This window comes from Anastrepha ludens, chromosome 4, assembly GCF_028408465.1.
Source record: "Anastrepha ludens isolate Willacy chromosome 4, idAnaLude1.1, whole genome shotgun sequence".
Taxonomy (NCBI): Eukaryota; Metazoa; Arthropoda; class Insecta; order Diptera; family Tephritidae; genus Anastrepha; species Anastrepha ludens.
The window spans coordinates 59,542,295-59,563,878 of NC_071500.1; the positions used below are offsets into that span (position 1 = coordinate 59,542,295).

The window sequence follows — 21,584 nt, forward strand, 5'->3', positions numbered from 1 at the left end:
TTATTTTCTTATTATTATTTTTAGGCGCATTTCATTTCTGTTTAGAGCTAGCGTCGTAAAGGTCCATCTAAATTTATTGGGGATATGATATATGATAAGGAGCTTTGCCTATGTATTGGGTGTTGTCTATAATAGACGTTTTCACAGTTTTTGCTTAATTAGCTTGTTCACTTAGAAATGTGTGTATGTGCAGTAAAATATTAACTACTAGCAAAACCGGCCCCCTTCTCTGGGCACACTAAAATAGAATAGATATGGTTTAGAACAGAAAATATATGGTTTTCATATTATTTATTTCTTTATTCTTTATTCAAGCGCTTTGGCATAAACAATATTTTTTGTTTTTCTATTTGTTTTTGAGTAAATATAAAATATAAATTGAAAATCAGGAAAAAAGAAGATTGTTTTTAAATTTCAAATCAACGCATATGAATAAACAATCGTCTTTTTTCCTGATCATCCATGAATTTTTCGTTTCAATTTATATGTTTTATTAAGCATTGGAGCTTTTTTAACCATTATTCATTTATATTTTTCAAAAAAAAAAAACGAAAAAAATTGTTTTTTCCACGAACACATAATTTCATTCGGATTTCACATTAAATTCTCAAATTTCGTAGGAAATTATTCACTGTTCCAAAATCCACTCCAAAAAAATTCACAAACAATTTTTACATGTTGCACTTACGTTTTTTCCTTATGGCATCCAAATCAGAAAGAAATATTGACACATTGTAACTCACACTGTCAATTTGACAGTTCAGTTCCGCCCCAAGCGTTAAAAAAGTAAGCGACATTATGGCTGGCTCAAAAGAACGCTGTACCCGTTGCCACTGCTCCGAATTACCACCAAACTTTACGAAACCCATTTTCAATACTTACTTAACAATGTGCATAAGTTTGGTTTAATTCGGTGCAAAGACACGGCGGGTCCACGTTTTGGCATATATTTCGAGACCCTAGACATCAATAGGTATGAAAATTACGCCGTATTAAAGCACTTATCAACAGCTTTCATTTGATATCCATATTGTACAAACACATTATAGGGTCCACGTTTTGGTCTCTATCTCGAGACCCTAGTCACGGAGCGGCATGAAAAATACTCTGAACTAAAGCATTCACCAACAGCTTCCATTTGATACCCATATTGTACATACACATCCGAAGGTTACCCGGGTCCACGTTTTGACCTATATCTCGAGACCCCAGTCACGGAGCGGCATGAAAAATACTCTGAACTAAAGCATTCACCAACAACTTCCATTGGATACCCATATTGTACATACACATCCGAAGGTTACCCGGGTCCACGTTTTGACCTATATCTCGAGCCCTATCCACCAATAGGTATCCAAACTATACGGAAACTATCTTCAATACCTTCTTAACATTGTGTGTAAGTTTGGTTTAATTCGGTGCAGACACGGCCGGTTAGCGAACACACACAAAAAGTTGACTTTATTTTATATATAAGATTTTTTTCAGTTTGTGTCCGAAAAATCCAAATATCTTACGGAACCCTATTTTTTTCCAAAATAAAATGTAATCCATGTTACTCTTGGATAATGTAGTTTTCGAATGGTGAAAGAATTTTTAAAATCGGTCCAGTAGTTTTTGAGCCTATTCGTTACAAACAAACAAACAAACAAACAAAGTTTTCCTCTTTATAATATTAGTATAGATGGAGCGGTACGCAGTCGCAAAATGCGCAGAAATCGTGAAATTTTATTTTGAGGGTAATCATTCGAATATCTCGATCTCAAATATCGCCTTCAGGGAACTTCAATAACTTTTCTTGAGCATAAACTCATGTACCCACTCCAGTGAATTCAACCAATGAATAAGCATATTACTAAGTTCGCGTTTCCCGTGAAATGAAATCCACATAAATTGCATTGCCTTGGAATTTCGTATGTATCTCCTGGCAAAGTAGTACTCAGTTTACACTGTGGAAACACCGTGCAACATGCCATCAACATTTTCTCACACCTATTTAAAATGCTCGTGCCATTTAAAATTGTTCTAAAACTGTTAGTTCGAAGTGAGGTACCCGAGCACTCCAAAGATATGGATTTTTAAGCGAAACATCTTCGCAAAGGTGTAAGTAAATCTTCTTAATATTTTGTTGTGTCAATATATGTGTGTGATATATTAATTTATTTAAAAACAATTTTCTTACCAAAATTTGGCAATTGTTTCTGTCTCCGATGCTCATAAATTTGACGTTTCTTCTGATTTTACAATCAATGTTGTAACATTTTGCGGGAAGCCAAATGCCTGTTGGTGAAATTTCACGGCTGTGAAGTTAGTACTAATCTTTATTGGTTCGTGGACCGACTTTAATCGAATTTCTACCAACTGTGAATGATGAGTTGTGTGCCACAGATCGAAATGCATGCCAGCGTTTACATTTACTGAAGAATTTTATGATGTTGTTGTTTCGTATACTGCGCATCAAATTCGATCACTTTTTGCTTTAATGGTTTCAATATGTTTTCCATTGTGCCCACTAGAGTTGTGTAAGAAATACAAAGACGATATAGTTGACGGTATTTTGCATCGAATGCGCACATCTAAGGAAAATCCCGTACTTAAATTTGACATAGAGATAGAGATGATTTTGTTAGAGAATTTGATGGTGTCCGGCGAGATTTTGAACGGATTTGGAAAACCAACCCCGAATCGACAAAATACATTTAATCGAGAAATGCAATGTCATGGAGATGCTTTGAGTCAATTAATAGAATCAAGTGTTCCACAAGCAACAGAAAGCCGCGTACGATACAATGATGAAAGCGCTCAATGATGTCTTCGAAGGAATCGTCTTCGTCGATGCTCCTGGCGGTAATTTAATCGATCAAATTAAAATCAAATAACACATCGTATCCTCTGGGATTGCTGCAACATTGCTAGAAGGTGGACTAAATTACACAGAATTTCAAACGTACATTGAAAGATTCGCTCGAGCGTTGTAACATTTGCGCAATAATTGGAATCTCTGTGGAGGTACGATGATACTGCTGTGAGGTGATTTCCATCAAACACTCCCAGTCATTCCAGGATCAACAACTTCTGGTGAAATAAATGCTTGCTTGAAGCTATCGAATTTATGGAGATATGCAAAAATTCTCATGTAACTTAAATTAGACAAATCTCTGGCCCCCCTCCATTCCAAAGTGACCAAACAGCGACGTATTTTCGAAATAATAGTTAGACATTGGCCAAGGACAAATTCTGACTGATAATTTCAATAGGCTTATTTCTTTTCCAGTGGAGTTTTGTCCATTTATAATAAAAAAATTAAATACAAAGTGCTTTCGGTAATTGGAGCAAATTACAGAAACCTTATTTGGTTGGGCAAACGAGCGATTTTGACAGCAAATATTAAATACGCAGGTGATTTGAATACAAAAATTCAGAGTCAAATCTCTGGTGAATTGCATCCGAATAAATAAATCGACTGCATTGTTCACCCAAATGAAACCGTCAACTATCCCATTGAAGACCTAAATTCACTGGATTTACCAGGAATGACACCACATAATTTACAAGCCAAGATGGAATCGGTGACGATGATGTTGGACAACCTGAACTAGCCAAAACTGTTCAATGGAACATAGCTCGCTATTAAGGAATTAATAAACAACGTGATTGAAGCAACGATAATGAAAGAAAAAAAAGGGGATCATGTTTAGATGCCGAGATTAGCATTGAGTCCAAACAACTTGGTTTAAATTTAATAGTGTCCAGTTTACGGTTCGCCCAGTATTCGCAATGACGATTAATAAATCGCAAGGCCAATCTTTAGAAATGTGGTACTTTGCATTTGCGTAGGGCGTTACCTTATCCAGCAAGTCACAGTTTGAATGAAGGGGACTATTCAACCGGCTACCACTCGTACTGCAATGATATTATTGTTTCGTATTTTTGTTATTAAAAAACTAAAAAAAACTAGATTTTTAGAGTGTTAAATTAAAAATCGTAAATTTGTAAATTTTTTTTTATTTTAGTACGCGACATAGCTACAGTCATACTGATTAATAATTTTTTTTTTGGTTTGTTTCAGATAAATATGTAGAAGAGTCAAAATGGACAACACCGTCCAAGTCCAATTTTTCGGGAGGCTCAACTTCAGCGCCATTTTTAAAATTAAAATTTTTCTTCCATTTTTGTATGTAAAAGAAGTTTAAATTCCGTTCTTCATTTCTTTTTATTGTAAAAAAAATTCCTGAAAATGCCCTAAATTTTCGAGCTCTAGACCACCGGGACCCCTTAAGTAGGAATTGAGCAAAAATATTTTCTTCCAAAAAATAAAAACCAGAATCTTGCTGTAAGAGCTGCAGTAGCATTGCTGAGATAACTACTTAGCCCACAGTAAGATCCAGTAGAATCGCTGACTAGATATGGCAACCTGATGCAAAAGAATTTTCTAGTTTTAAAATTATTACTTCAACGGTAATTGCTTATGGAACTCCCACGTATGGTGTTCATTCACTACGCTCATATAATTTCACTTAGTACAAATTTGAACTTCTTTTAAATACTCATTTTTCGGAATGTAGCGCCCATGACAGTGATGTTGGGAGAATCCGGCGGAGCCGATATGACCCACATCATCTTGTCAATGTAATAGTAACGAAAGAGACGGTTGCATGGGCAATGAAATCATATCTCCAGGCCCTGATGGAATCTTTCCTAGGATGTTACAGGAAACATTTGATAGTATTCTACCATGGCTAATGGAAATTTTCAAAGCGTGTCTAAACCTAGGTTATATTGCAAATAGCTGGGAACTTGTTAGAGTCGTCTTCATACCAAAGGCAGGTAGAAGAGGCCATGAATCAGCGACGGACTTTAGGCCAATCAGTCTGTTGTCCTTCCTTGTAAACACTTTCACCCAGTGCAAAGTACTTAGGGGTAATTGTGACCTCCAAACTTAGCTGAAAATTAAACGTCGAAGAACGGATAAGGAAAGCTGAAATTGCTTTGTATGTCTGTAAACGTATGCTTGGAAGAAGATGGGGTATTCAACCTAAGCATACATTATGGTTGTATAAGGCGAGAATACGACCAAATTTATCGTATGGTTCGGTAGTTTGGTGGAAAGATTACAATACCAAATTACTCGGCAGAATACAAAGATCAGCCTGTGCAATAACGGTCGGTGCAATCAGATCATGTCCTAGGGAGCCTCTCAATGCACTGACAGACGTTATTCCAATAGACCTACACATTAAGAAGACGGCAACCACGAGTCCTTAACGAAGCGAGTCGCTGGAAAGAAAAAACTTATGGACATGCCAGTCTACTATTGCGACAAGCCCAGTTAACCTTGGTGAGGACTGACTACATCGTCCCGACGGTAACATTCAATAGGAATTTTGTCACTCTTTCCATCTAAGGAAGAATGGAATAAGGGTTTCTCACTAAACAACTTCGACTCTACAGTCTATACAGATGGTTCTAAAATGGATTGTGGTGTTGGAGCCGGTATATACTCTCTCTTGTCTCCCAGGCGGAAGTACTGGCAATTGGGGAAGCTTGTAGGCTACTAATCGCAGATTTCTCTTTTAAGTTCAATATCGCTATTCTTTCGGATAGCCAAGCTGCAATCCAGGCACTGGATTCAGCTACTACAAACTCTATGGTGGTGGAACAAAGTAGGAATAGTCTCACCACCTTGAGTGTAAACCATAAAGTTACCTTAATCTGGGTGCCGGGACAGCGGAATATTGAAGGTAACGAAAAAGCAGATGAACTGGCAAGAAGCCAGCCATGCCATGAATAACGCTCTTGCAGAACCGGTATTCACACCATTAGGTGCAGTCAAGAGTACAATTTCCCCAAAATACATTCGAATCGCGAATTGTAGATGGAGAGACCAGACGAAATTCAAAATCAGCAGAACGTTATATCCCACCTACAACCTCAAACAATCGTCAATATTGTTAAACATGAAACGACGGGATGCCTGAAGACTAACGGCAGTCATAACTGGCTTTTGGTCTGTCGGAGAACAAGCAGCCGAAATGGGCATTCCTCACGACACTTACTGTCATAGTTGTAAACAACGGGAGAAAAAGGAAACAATCTTCCACTTCTTTTGTGAATGCTCTGCTCCATGGAAGGACAGGCCGCTGTTCGAGAGTCTCGAAGAACAACCTAATAAGGTCTTTAAACGGCATAGAATGGATATAGTCATGCCGTAAGTAACTGGTAAACAAGTTGGTAACGAGGATGTTGCAACAAAATGGTGCGGAGGCGCTAGTTGGATTCTGGAAGAATCGCCACAAAAACCAACCAACCAACCAACCAACCAAAAAATTTGTATTGTGCACAAGGGCATTATTATTTTATTGGTATGACAGTTATATGTAAAAGCATAAAGGAATCGCGATGATATATATGTATGTACATATGTTTGCTGTCACTGGTACACATATTACCCATTGTCCAATGTTGGTTGGTATGGAAAATGGAAGAAATCGGTGGTGAACCATAGCCACCCACATATAGCGGTAATTTTCAAAACAGAAGGAAATGTGATATCTCTGTTATAAATAAAACAAAATTACTCACGTTTCGTCCAACTGATGAACCCGTATTTTAAAAATTCGTTCTGCTTCGATATTAAAATATTATAAGGTTTTACTATTATAATATTTAGCAACTTCAATAGACGCCGGATTTCTTACTACTGGCGGCTAATTGTACCATTACATGAATTACTGCGGCGCTCTGCCTTTCTTCTATAACATTAATAATATTCATGCAAACTCCATATAAATTCTCCAATATTAATCGCAAAAAGTAAATGTAAATACAAGTTACACGCTGCAAGGTTGTATTTAATCGGTTTTTGATTAATTTTCGGAATCTAGTTCGATAATCCTTATAAATACATACATACAAGTATGTGAAGGAAATATCACTCGTTTCCTGGAATAACGTTATAACTCAAAAAATAAAATCTTCGAAAGAAAATGAGTTCAAAGTTTTCAGCTTATCATGTCTCCCTAAGTAAAAACAAATAGTTAGTAGATATCGCCATGAATTTTTTCCACAGCATACTTTTAGAAGCAAAATTTGTTTTGGGGTTATGACGTTTCTCCAGCAAATAAGCGATATTATATAAAATTTACATTGAAAAAGTAACATCACCCGGGATTCAATAAAAAATTTGTGCTCAGTAAAAAACTATTTCATTCATTGTCAAATCGGCGCCCTTAGCAAGAAACTGGTTCGCTAATTCTAGAACTTTTGAGTAAAAGTGGAGGAAAAGTAAATTTGTAGGAAAAAACTTTTGTCTTCAAAAGGGTGTACCCATGAGCAAGAACTTGCTCAGGAGTTTGTGCTGATATGTCCAGGACCAGTATGACACGGAATACATCCTGACATACCGCTTAAATCACGATGACGTAGCCCTAATTTTTCAGACAATGCGCGTGAAAGGTGGACTATTTGACAAATCTCGCCTGAAAAGGAAATTCCTGTTCACCATCTTTGCAATTGTCTGGGCTTATCAAAATTGACGAAATTTCTGCCCATGAATACCCTTCTTAGACGTAACGAAGTAGCTATAAGAAATATCACTCTTGGAAACTCAACTACCACAACAACAGGGGATTGTGTATTATTCGGCGCTAGATACTAATTAAGTGGCTCTCATTCCAGCTATTCAAACTACAAGAACGTGATTGAAACATTATTTGTGATAAAAAGGTTTTTTTTGCGGTTGAGGAGGTTGAAAATGCCTTATACAGCTATACAGCTTTCCTGTATGGGCGGAGACTAAAAAACTCCCCCGTTGCCTACCCTGAAACCCCTTTCGCATTACTTCAGTGTGGCGTTCCATTTCCCTCATTACAATGTTTATGCTTGTTTGCCTGCGCCCAGGTTCCGCTTTTTCATCTGGTTTTCCCGCGAAACCACTGATGATTTCCTACGTTTCCCCGCTGCTTAGCACCTTGTCGATTACATTTTCAGTGGTTTTGTGATGGTACATACATACATGTATCTGGTATATGTTTGGATTGTAGAGCTTCTGAGCAATCGCTTAATATCATACTTTGTTTAATTTGGGTAAGCGGCTTGTTTATTATTATATTATATTAGGAAGAGTATTGATTTCGGCCTAAACGCCTTAACTGCTCGTTTATTATAGAAACTGAAAATTAGCAATTAGTGGACTTTTTCCAAAAAGTTCGAAGAATAAAAATAAAGCAGGATCTTTGTAGAGCAGGTTCTGGTCGTGAGAATCAAAGGAATATCGTTAACTTTGTTTTATGACAACATTTTGCCTCGTGCCTTTTCACTTCAGCAAAAAACCGTTAAATTGGGTCCCTACAAAAAACATATATTTTCTTTACTTTCACTGTAATTCGGCAGGTTTCCATGGATACAGATGAAACATTTTATCAATGAAAAATTGGTAAAGTAATTGGAAGTTTGTGTTAATCGCTCTAAATTTTTTAGTTAAAGTTTCCGCTTGTTACAATATTTAATAGAATAAGAAAACTTTAAAAATGGAGGTTATGGAAGAAGGGAATTTAATGGACAGAGTTCCAGTACTGTTACAACGTGACTTACAATTCTATCAGGTACGAATGGATAGCAATCAATAAACATATTTACGTAAGTATACATACATATATATATGTGTAGAATATGTATGAATGTATGCGCTTCAAAATTCGTGTTATAGTATGGTAATATTATATAAAAAACATATTAGTAACATTTTTATATTGGGCTTACAAAAACGAAGACCCATCAACGAGTATTGCAAGAGCGCATTTGCCTTGGAGTGGTCGGTGGAAAATTGGACTTTCCACGTTATGCCTCTTTTGCCGCAATTAAAATTGTGTTATGGTAAGTAAATAGTTATTCCAAAACTTTGCGAATAATTGAAATTAATTTTGCACACTCCAGTGTTTAAATTTGTATGTTTATCTACGCTATAGGTGGGAAGATGAATACTATGCTTCCTATCAAAAGCATTCCGGACTATTGCATTCAGAGCTAGATTTGTTGGCCCATGACCCTGTAAATATTTGCACATATACATATATATATGACATATCGCTCGTTTGCCGGAAGAACGTCATAACTAAAAATTTAAATAATTGGAGAAAAACGGTTCAAAGCTTTCAATTTCCTAAATATTCCAAATAAAAGTAAATACACATTTTCATCTAATGAGATACTGTTAATAGGAATCGCCATGCATTTTTCACACATCATAACATTGTAACTTCCGCATACTGATAAACATTTCTTTTATTTATTTAGTTATTTGATTATGACACATTTGCAGCAAATTAGCAATATGTATACATGCTACGAGCTATAACTAGAAACATACATTATGTATTTTGAGTATTTTTTTTAGGCGGCAGTTATTGTAAAAACCTCAGATCCTGAAAAATTTGTAAACTTGGTCACGAGGTCCGCTGATATGCTCTTGGAACATCTGCATATTCTTTCACAGGAGTCATTGGATCATGCAGATTTATCAGTATTGACAGCAACTATTGGTGCTGCAGCACTAATAAAGAATTGCCTGAATTTTTACATGAAAGCAGCTAATGTAAAAGTTTATCGACCGAAGGGAAATGAAAAGGGTGGAGCATTGCGATTATCTTATAAGCAATATTTTCAAATGGCAGAAGCGTTGGCTGAAAGGCTACTAGATTTGCACTGCAGATTATTGCTACTTTACATCATACAAGATGCTGATTGCCTACACTGGGAAAATAGTCAACCATTTTTTGAATCTGAACGCGGCTCATATACAATACAAATGTGGTGGCACTACATTCAAGGCATCAAGGATGACCTGTGGAATTCGGTGCCGCCAAAGATGGCGCAACGTATTTTTGCTGGTATTTTAAATGAAACACTAAGTGTACTCACGGCTCGGTACTCTCTAATCTTAACTAGCGTTGAAAGAGCTCAATTACACTTGGCCGATATCTCTAACATGCTGTTTTGTGTAGCCGAACTGTTACCTTATATATGCGAGAGTGGCGAAGCATACATTGGTGAGTGAATACCAGATAAAAAATATGTAAATGTTTATAAAACTTATGAGTTTTTCTAATTAGGTCTGCAGCTACCCAACCAAAGTGCCATTATCCGTGACGTGCACGCCAAGTGTCGCGAGCTCTTTTACTGTCTGCTATTGCGTGGTGCACCATTAGGAGTGCTCTCAAAGGTTTGTGAGACAGTTTTTTTTATTAATTTTTCAACTCTGCACTTTTTATTTATGGGATTTGATGTGGCTTAAAATCTATATGAACAGCAGCCGCTGTAGTCGAATGGTTTTGTGCGTGACTACTATTCGGCAGTGTCCGGGCTCAAAACTCGCTGTAGGCACGAAACACCAATATTATAAAAAATGCTTTTTCTAATAATGATCACCCTCAGTAGGCAATATCAAATCTCTGAGTGTATTTCTGGCGAGCAAAAGCTGTGGTCCCCTCATTTGTGGAAACATATCAAGACGAATAGAATAGAACAGTCCTTTATTTATATTTAAAGTTCACAATATTTGCTTACAGATCAAATAATAGAATTTTTAAACAAATAAAAGAATATACGGCAATGACCTTCATCAAAATGCACGTCACAAATTGCAGGAAGAGCTCGGCCAAACATCCAACAAAGCTCGAAAAAGTATGTAAAAATTAATTTAGTTACTTTCAATAGTTTGAAATGCGAGGGAAGATATACAAGTTCGCGGAGTATAAAGTGGGGGACCTTCTTTTCTTTTAGTCCTACTTGGCAGTTAAGACCAACTATAAATTCTAATTGAATAGTGTTTTCTTTTCTTGAAAAAAAAAAAATGTCACCTCAGTATGTTGCCATGCACCCTGTAAAAATGTTTCGCATTTCATATGAGAATAGAGGGATTTAACACCATCATAAAGTATATATTTAATATAAAAGAATATATAGAAGTAAATACCAAGTCGAATCCTTGTGTTTGCGACATGAGTCACCTTTTATTCCAGCTTTACTTGACCTTCCAGATTACATAAATTAAATTAAAATTATTTCTCTATATTTATTTGAAAATTGTCATAGCTCTATGATATTTTCAAAAATCAGGTTTTATAGTTATAAAATCACTATCAAAGCCTACTTTTTCCGAATAGTTTTTCGGGTTGTGTTGCAGCTTTACCATGAAGAAAGTTGTTTGTGGGTGTGTGCGCATGTTGTTGGTAGTTTATCGGAGGTATCAACTAATATATTAGCTTATATATTGAATATAATGAATGTTTTTCAAGTGCAGGATGCATTTCGGTTAAAGTCTTTGAATAAGCCGGAAAAATATTTGATATAATCGAATAATCTTTATAAATCTCTTATATCGAACAACTTGCTTTAATTTATATCATCCTTATGAGTCCTTATGAAAATTTGCTTGTGTGAAATCTTTTTTACTAATTTCATCATTTTGATAGGTGCTTTTTGCCAAAATTGTGTCAGACTGTTTTTAAACTCGTGGTTGGATGTAAGGTGTTTTACCGAGCTACTCTTCCTATTTGTGGTATGAGTCTTGATGAAACCGACACCTAACGGCAGATATTTTTTATGAGGAGCTTCTTTATGGAGATTCGAACCTACGTACTTTTGAATGGCAGTCAGGCACCAACTCATTCGGCTACGGCGGTTGGTTTAAATGATTTATTACACTCTTCTTTTCTCTTTCTTTTTAGCTTTGCCGTAAAAATATTGAAAATATGGAGATGTTTTCATCGAGGCAAGGACTACCTTGCGCTTGGATTTTATTTGCTTCACCACGTCTTTTTTCAACCGATAAAACTTTCCAGTGGGTTACGGAATTCGGAGATCTGAGTGCGCGCATTGCAATTTCATTGGAATTGAAAGTGCTTTTGGCATTTCCCGAAGCAGATTGGGCATATTTACTAAAGGTACACATTAAATTTTTAGAACAATGCCAATATACAAAAAATAATATATAGTATGTAAATATTGTAAATAAATTATTGCACATATTTCATTATTTTCTTAAACAAAATACATTTTTTAAATTACCATATTATTTTTTTTCCTTTTATCCCGATTAAGGTACTTTTGATGCGCAATGCCCAGGTGATTGGAATAATCCTCCGTCATATATTTTCGCATTTGCCGTCACCAGAAAATTTCAAAAATGAGAATAGTATATTTTTCGGCGATTTCAGTCAACGTAAGAAATGTGAAGCGTTTTTGTGCCGGAATGAATGTTTAGATGTATCCGAAGAATTGAAGAACTGTTCAGGTAAAACGCACTGTGCAAATAAATATTACTTCAATTTAATTTCGAAAGTTTGCCTAGTCAACATGCTTATTTTTGCCCTATGATCAACAAATCCTGATTTTTCACAAACCAAACCGGCCGCTGCAGCCGAATGAATGCGAAACCCCAAGCATAAAATACCAAAAAAAGTTGCTTCTAATACGTAATGGTTGTCAATGCCAAACCTCTGGGTGTTTTTTACCATTCATAAAAAACCATCTGCTATTCCGGAGCAGTATAAAACTGTAGGCTTTTTTCCATCCATTAGTGGAAAAAAAATCAGGGCACACATACCACAAACAGTGTGTAAGGTTATAGCAAATGAAGTGCTTATGGAAAGTCCGTGAAACTGAAGATTTTCGGACAGTCATTGCACTGGCAGTAACAATGTGCATGTAAAGCACTTTCCGAAAGTATCGAAAAGGTGATTTGCAATAACTTTTCGACTGTGAAAGAAATTGAAAAAATAATAGTTTTTTAATAGGAAAGAAGAAGATGAATTCCGTTGCGAAATAAATGAGTTAAGGAAAGCAATAGGACGTATACAGACCAGTTTGGGTACAGAATTTTTGGGAAAATATGTTTATGTATAATATTACTTACTCATTAGCCACGCGCTTGAGTATTATCTAAGCTAAGTAATTAGATTCGTCTCACTATTGAAATCAAAAGAGTAGTAAGTAATAAGACATGATGTTGGCAGCCATAGCCGAATGGGTTGGTGCGTGATTACCATTCCGAGTACGTAGGGTCGAATCTCTGTGAAACACCAAAATAAATAAAACAGTTTTTTTTATAGCGGTCGCCCCTCGGCAGGCAATGGCCAACCTCCCAGTGTATTTCTAGGTCCCTCCATTTGTGGAACAACATCAAGACTCATACCACAAATAGGAGGAGGAGCTTGGACAAACACGCCAATTATATATTACATATAAATATATTATATCAATATGAATCATTGTCATATTCATCAATTATATTATTATTATGAGCGCAAGTAAAACAAAAACAATCACTATAGGGGTACTCACTGTTTCAGTGTAACAAATTTTGTCAAGATTTTAAAAATATCTAGCGTTTTGTTGCTGGAGAAGCAATTATGTGTATGTGCTAAAATGCTACAAAGATTGTGTACCCCTTATATTATATTTGCAAAAACTATTAATAGTTATCTACTTAATTGAAACTGTGTCACACTCGATGCTTGTGGTTGTTTGTTTGCGATTGTTTAAGCCAGATTTGGTAGGCAAATGCTCATAGTTGTATGTGTCTGCAATGTATCCATCTTGATCAAAACATTCTTGTGCACTGACCTTAACCCTTATGAGTTTTTGACTTTCACTGATTCCCAATAAAGTTGTCTATTTAAAATTTCTGTGGTACATATTAACCCTCTAAGTGCATTTTTAATGAACTTTTATTATATGGGCTTGCAAGTAGGTGGTAGAAAGTTAATATATACCACAAAAACTCCCCGTTAAATTGTTTTATATATAACATTTTCGATAAACTATATAATTATACTTAAATAGAACATTTTGTAGTACTTATATATGGTATTTGTATTTGTATGCTTACTTATAAACATGTAGATCCCATTGGTCAGTCGAATTATCAAATCGCACTATCATTAACCTACTTGTTGGTGGCTGTTGGAAAAGCTGTCGATATTAAATCATGTCTAGTAAAAACCTTGGAAGAAAGTTGTGCTGGTTGGAGTGATTGCCTGGACAAACGGCAAGTAAGTATGGATATATGTGAAAGTATACTTTGTTTGTTTTTTAAATGTGGTTTTGAAAAATTCGACTAACATGAGTTTTTCAGGTTTGGAATCAAAAACGCCCACCGTGGTTGGAAGCAATTATGCATTTCGTTTATCCTGTACTGAATTGCATTGTTGAAATGCTAGTTAATGCCGTCGAAGCGGGTGCCAGTATGTATCAAGCAATGTCGTTGGCGCTAACCTGTGTTTCAGAAATGTGGGATTGCATTCCGGAAAGCCTCTACAAAGTTACGATTTTATTGCAAGACATTATACCGGTTTCAACGCGTCCACTTGGTATGCCCGTACATTTTGAAAATATTTGCAAGAGCTTTTACATTTATGGCGGCCGCCGTAGCCGAATGGGTGGGTGCCTGACTACCATTCGCAATTCATAGAGAGAACGTCGGTTCGAATCTCGGTGAAACACCAAAATTAAGAAAAACATTTTTCTAATAGGCGGTCGCCCCTTGGCAGGCAATGGCAAGCCTCCGAGTGTATTTTTGTATGAAAAAGCTCCTCATAAAAATATCTGCCGTTCGGAGTCGGCTTAAAACTGTAGGTCCCTCCATTTGTGGAACAACATCAAGACGCACAACACAAATTGGAAGAGGATCTCGGCTAAACACCCAAACAGGGTGTTCGCGCCAATTATATGATATATTATATATATATATATAATATATATATATATATATATATATATTACATTTATACAAGGTCCAGCACTCGAGGTGCAACCAATTAAAAAGGCCATCAATTTAGTTTAAAAAATTACTTTTATTCAATTCAAAGTAAAAAATGTGTGAAAATAATACAAAATTAAGAATCAATTTACTTACGCTCGATATTACCCCCTTCTGCCTTGAATTTAGCCTTGAGATGACCTAGAAACGAATCGCAAGCTGCCTGAATGTGACTTGCAGGTATTTTGGCCCACTTGCGGACAATGGATTTTCAGCGCCTCGAGACTGGTGAATCTTTTAGTTCGCACCTTGCTTTTTAAAATGGCACAGAGAGAATAATACATCGGATTCGCGTCCGGTGAATTTAAGAGCCATTGTGTGGGCGTTATGAAGTTCGGAACGTTGTTTTGTAGCCACTCTTAGTTCACTCGAGCTTTGTGAGACGGTGCCGAGTCTTGTTGAAATGATCACGATCTGCCACCAAAATGTTTGTCTGCCCACGGCTTCAAAATAATCTCCAGAATACTTTCCCGATAATACTTCCCATTTACCTTGACGCCAGGCTCGATGAAAACGATTGGAGAGTGCCCATCTGCAGTTACAGCGGCCCAAACCATTAAATGTGGCGGGTGCTGCCTCCTGGTGGCCAATCGATGACTCAAATAAACCCTATCGTTTTGGGAGTTTACGAATTTCTCAATTTAAAATATTTTCTCGTCAGAAAACACAATGTTCGGAAATTGACCGCTTTCAGCCAAGCGAAGCAACTCCTTCGCTCTCTCAAGTCTGACTTGTTGCTGCTTTTGGACCTTGTAAGGCTTGACTTTGAGATAATTTTTCAGTATGCAGCGGACGCTAAGCGATGTTACCAGGATCATTGCAATTAGTAATGGTGTGATAAACAAAATTTATTTACTTTAAGGTGCTCGAATTCACGAACAATCGCTGGTTGTGATTTTCTAGCCAAATATAAAGAAATCTCACTATTATGTTTGAAATTGATTTTTTTTTCGCGTTTACTCTCGGCAAAATGCTTCCGCGCGCTTGTAAACAATACTCCGAACTGTTATTTAGCCAACTAACAGATAGCTGAGGTCCGTGTATGAGTAGCGTGAGCGGTCTAAAGTTGGTTAGACTTCGAGTGACGGACCCTGTATATATTTAGTATGGTTTTTTGGAGCTATAGAACTTGACTAATTGACTGTAGAAGCAGAAATAAACTGCCAAGGTTAGGCAGCCAGTTTCATGAATTATACCATAATGGGAAGACTCCTTTTTGATCAGGACTATTGGTTTACTTAAACCTTTGAACATTTATTTGAAATTCTTTAAATATCGATGGCTGAATATATCGTATTGAATATGACTCGATTAGCGAAAAGCATGGAACTTACTGAGACACCAGAAGGCGATCATACGGCTTCTCAAGAGCATAATAACAGATCTACTGTGAGAGCTCAACATAATGATTTCTGTAGAAGCTGTATAGAACAGGAGGATACCGAATTTATTCAACAATTCTTATGAGAATGCCTCTTAAATCGAGGAATGCACTTCAGAATTTCGGGGACTGACAAATTGAACAGTTTAGACGCAGTCACGATTGGATTCGCAAAAATATCGCTCATAAGGGTCACCGCGTGAATTGTTTCCGTGAGAAACCTTTTTAAACTAACTACATACATACGTTAGATACTTTCTGGAATAATTTTGTTTTATATAATATATTGTATTTTGAAGTTCCAACCTCCGAACAAAACCCTATATTATTACTTTACAAATTTGAATATTTTTATATCAATTATTGTATATTACATTGTATCTTATTCCTTAAGGTGATTCGGTACTGATGCAAGTGGTGTTTGCGGCTTTATATACCCATCTAATTAGGAAGGTGAAGACTTATGAAACGGGCAAGTAACAAATTCTATACTCACTTAAAACAATGATGGTATTCAAAATGTAGGATAGTTTGAACACTTCTTTTGATTTTTTTCACTGCAAGAACAATTTGTTATTTCTGTATGCTATTTGATTTTGGGGTACGATTGTCTTATTTTTGTGAAATAAGCTTTTCGTAACAGTTTTTCATATTTTCAACAATTTCTTTTTTACTTTTATGCGAAGTTTTTACTTAATATTGCTTATTACATTCCCTAAACTACACTGTGAATATCATTAACTTGTTTTAGTATAAGAGCAATTTTTCGTTCAAGTAAAGACGCTTCAATTAGCGCCCAGTGGTTTTGAACTGAAAAAAAACTGGTAGGGGTTTGCAATAAGTTTTGTTAATAGCTTGGGTTTATTCTGCGATAGGATGCTAAATTTTGTACACGATGAAGCCAATTTTCGATAACTTTTCTTAACATTCTGATAGAAAGAATTTGAATAGTGTTCCATTGTCATTAAAATTCTCAAAGTTATGTATCTATGTACGGAAGAGTCCTCGATATATTGTCAATAACAAATCCCAAACGGAGAAAAATTCTTTACTACGAAAGTTGTTTAACCTAGGTGAATGGGGAGGTGGGAGCAAGAAGTTTGCGAATGAAGCAAAGGGTGTGAAATTAAATAAGAAATTACTTTCCCTTTTCAATAAACATATATTTTGTGCCTAGTACACTTCTAAACTCTTTAATCAAATTAATTTACAAAAAATATATTTCTAGGCCTGCAAAGTATACAGAAATAGTCGATTTCACTTTATCTAAACAAATTAATATTTTTTCGAAACTCTTATATCATTTTTGATAGTAAATAATAACCTGACAAGGCTAAATCTGGACTTTAGGGTGGGTGGTTAAGTGTTGCGAAGTCACATTTGGTTAGTCACTTAGTTGTTGTGAACGGGGGCTTTGCGGTGAAAAAACAGTCCATCTTGGAACAGATATTACTTTATGCCCATATAAGGTTGGTATTGAGAATGGGCGCAGTCAGCCAATAACCATCCCCACCCCCGAAAGAGTTGGGACACCAGTAAAACTTTCAAAAATACGCAGTGCTGTGCTTACTTTTGGGTAAACACATGCACCTCGATGTTTCGACTTAATAAAGCTCTCCCAAACTTGATACACATATTGCTTCCCACCTTATTCATATTTGACTTAAACATTATGTACTCGTATATGTATAAAAATCGGATCGGATAGAATTTGGCGCTTCCTTAATTTCTTATCAACCAATAAGATGCTTTTTGTTACCTTCAGGACTATTTCTTTTCAACATCGCCTCAGCGCTGTCTACCTTCAATTGATTTTCCATTTTGCTTAAAATGTCACTTATAAATATTTTTTTTATGATCAAAAGTCTGGATCCGGCCTAAAACTCAATTTTCTCTATAGTTGATGTTTTTTTCTAATTGACTTGCTTATCCGGCGAATGAACTAATTTGGCTGAAATTAGTACTTATGGTTGTATTAAGTCGCTAAGTATTAAAAAAAGCTCTATATTCATCCTGTGCGTTTCAGAAAATAAAATGGAGAAGGCATCAATATGCTATTCAATATCGGAAGCTATATGCTGTATTGACGAAGATGACAAGCACACGGATCAAATTGACTTATTTCTAAAACAAGCTAGAGATTCTATATCCGTTGAAACTAACTTTGAATATAACAATGGTGTACGCAGTTGGATAAGCACCTTAAGTACCGTTAAGATCGATGACATAAATACAACGCATTCCGAACGATTTGCCCAAAGCCCTCCAATAAATTATGCTACGGAGTTAGATGTGGGTATGACAGATTATATAGCCGATATATTAGTGAGTGATGTTCTTACGACCAATATTGGAAAACAAGCATTGAAGGTAATATTAATAATCAAATAGATGTTGAGGCTTAGAATATATAAGTACGCATATAAATTATGTCCATAAAGACTAGTTATAGATATCTGAAGAATAATGCTGATTGGTTAATGGAACAGATGGCTACAGGTGTTTCCCTGAATGGCCCCTATTTAGGGCAGAATATCAATGAACCGAAAGATTCCATGCTGTCAACAATGTTTTTCGTTGGAAGCCATACATTTGATCAGGTACATATGAAAATAAAGTTATTGTCGTAAACATTGCTTATTCTGCTCCACTGTTGAATACAGTGTTCTTGATACCAGCGCGCATTTGTGCCATAGAGTATTATCAGGGAGATCAGCTACAAGCTGTAGCTCTCATTGTCTATGAGCTTGTTTGATTTCAAAAACTAACAGCCAGCTCAAATTAAATTTTATTAAAAATATGCGGGTATACTAATATCAAGTTTGGTCCGGACTGAATCTAGCCTTTTTTACATTTTTTCCTTTATTTTCGGACAAGGTGGCGCAAAACTAATCATCCAATTTTTTTCAAATACATTTTACACTTAATAAAAAAAAATATATGATTGATATAACTTTTTTTTTGTTCTTATAAGCATTACATGCGACAATAAACTTCCTTCCGGTTGACCTGCAGGCAAGATATATCGCGCACAGTACGGCAACAAGTCTGAACACTTTTAGTAAGTGGTCGAATACGGATTACGGTCACGGTAAAATATTGGATGGCTTGTTGGAGTTCCCTTCCCTTTACAATGTTCAGGACTCTGCTACCCTTGACGGAAGAGTGGGAACGGGACGAGGTAAGACAGGGCGAGTTCAGCCATGTACACACAGATGGCTAAAAGCTCAAGGGCAGGGTGGGCGGAGGTGTATATTCCGAAAATCTGGGAATCTCCTTCAGTTTCCGGCTTTCCGACTACTGCAGTGTCTTTCAGGCTGAACTGATGGCAATAATGAAAGCCGTGACACTGGTACAGTCTGATGCGATACCTGGAGATGATAACTCTTTTCACTGACAGCCAGCCGGCGATAAAATCCCTCACAAAGTAGTCGACAACCTCCAAGGTGGCCATGAAATGTCGCACATCTCTTAACGAGATGGCTGAGTCATTTCATCTAAAGATAACATGGGTTCCTGGCCATTGCGACATTGAGGTTAACTGCAGAGTCGATGAACTAGCGAAACTCGGCACCAAATTAATCGATACATAGACAGTGATATAGGCATTACCTTGCAAGCATGTAAGCTGCTTATCTTTAAGGAAATTGTAAGAGAAGCAAATGAAAGGTGGCGCAATGAAACCACCTGCAGAATTGCCCGACAACTATGGCCGACTCTTAGTGTTAAACGCACAGAATTTCTGCCAAGCCAAAAAAAAAACACAGTCTTGGCACAATGATTTCAGTTATAACGGTGCATTGCCTAATCGGTATGTACGCCCAGCGGATGGGTGTACAAACACATGACTTCTGCAGATGATGTTTAGATGAGGAAGAGGCGTTCTCGCACCTTTTGTGCCATTGTCCTTCTCTAACAAGACGTATACTAACCATTTTAGGTAGACAGTTCTCTAATGAATTGGAAGATCTTATCTCTGACGAAATTAAGGATCTTCTAAAATTTTTGAAAAGTACACACTTATTTTAGATAAGGGCAAGTACCCCACGCGGCATCACAATGGGCTATGAGCTGGAGTGTGTCCCATAGTGGAAAACCGCTTCAACCTAACTTAACACAATCTCAGTTCTGATTCTTCTAAATTCGCTGAGAGTCGGCTAACGGTCTAATATTGGATACAGCTCTAATAATCGTTTCACCATGAGTGCGCTAGATACCCTGTTGAAGCCTCGTATTCTAAAACTATCTCACGCGACAAACGGCTTTTTACTTATCAGTCATAGAGCATTTGGCAGCCGGAAGTACATAGGGAACTGCAAAATAAACATTTCTGCTGACTGCTGTTGCTACAATCCATATTTTAATAAATAATTCTTTACGCATTTAAATTTAAGTTGAATATTATTAGATACAAACTTATTTGAAAGCAAATATTTTGATATTTTTCTATTTTTCTATTACGTATTATTTTAGCTTTTAAGTGGTGTTCTAAATATTGACTACATCACTTGGATTCAAACACCTTTATCACTCAATACGGAGCGAGCCTGGCTGCATTTATCACGTCGGTGTGACTTTCAGGTAGACTCAAAACTTCGAATGCCTGAAGTAACAATGGTCGCTGGCATTACACAAGTTATGAAAAAGTGGAAATATCCAAAGAAATTTTAAACATGGTCAATTAAATAAAAATACATTAAAACAATATATACGTACAGTGCAAATTTGAAAAAATGGTATAAATAAATGTGTTAAGTCTACTTAGATATCTCTTATACCTGTGGTTTGGAATTTGAATGCTTGACTTAACAATTTTTAGTTTTTACTTGAACAAAACATTTTGTTTTGAAATTACATTTCTCACCACTACAAAAAAATACGAGTATATGTTTTGTTGGTTCGAAGTAATATGCACATCTGTGCGTAAGTCTAATTTTGTCGTTTCGCACCATGGCGCTCCTTAAGAGATATCAGTAAGTTATCAAATTAGAAATTAAGTCTTTTTCAAAAGTTGTTTTTTAATTGAGCTTAAAGGCGTATAAACTGTTGTTAATTTTAAATTTCTGTAGAAATTTACCACAAATTAACAAAATAATAAAATAAAAAAAAAGAGGTTGTCTGTAAAGTCGGTTTACTGACGATAGTTTAACGTGATAACGTCATAAGAAAATACTGATTGAATGGTTGCATTTTTCAAAAGAAAATTTTAATTTTATTTGTTTGATAGATATTTTGTATGGATATAGAGAATGAGTTAACATTAACATAACATAACATAACACAACACAACACAACACAACACAACATAACATAACATAACATAACATAACATAACATAACATAACATAACATAACATAACATAACATAACATAACATAACATAAC

The 21,584-nt window shown here is 36.1% G+C and overlaps 1 protein-coding gene across 1 annotated transcript; it reads left to right on the top strand.

The window, feature by feature from the left end:
- Window positions 1–8,528: 8,528 nt before the first annotated feature.
- LOC128861846 (uncharacterized) lies at window positions 8,529–20,870 on the top strand. The gene is made up of 13 exons (XM_054100222.1): window positions 8,529–8,603; window positions 8,771–8,874; window positions 8,967–9,048; window positions 9,395–10,046; window positions 10,110–10,219; window positions 11,727–11,942; window positions 12,100–12,292; window positions 13,903–14,051; window positions 14,135–14,369; window positions 16,594–16,671; window positions 18,226–18,569; window positions 18,641–18,799; window positions 20,673–20,870. The coding sequence occupies exons 1-13, from the start codon at window positions 8,529–8,531 to the stop codon at window positions 20,868–20,870; spliced, it is 2,595 nt and encodes an 864-aa protein (XP_053956197.1).
- The last annotated feature ends 714 nt before the right edge of the window (window positions 20,871–21,584 follow it).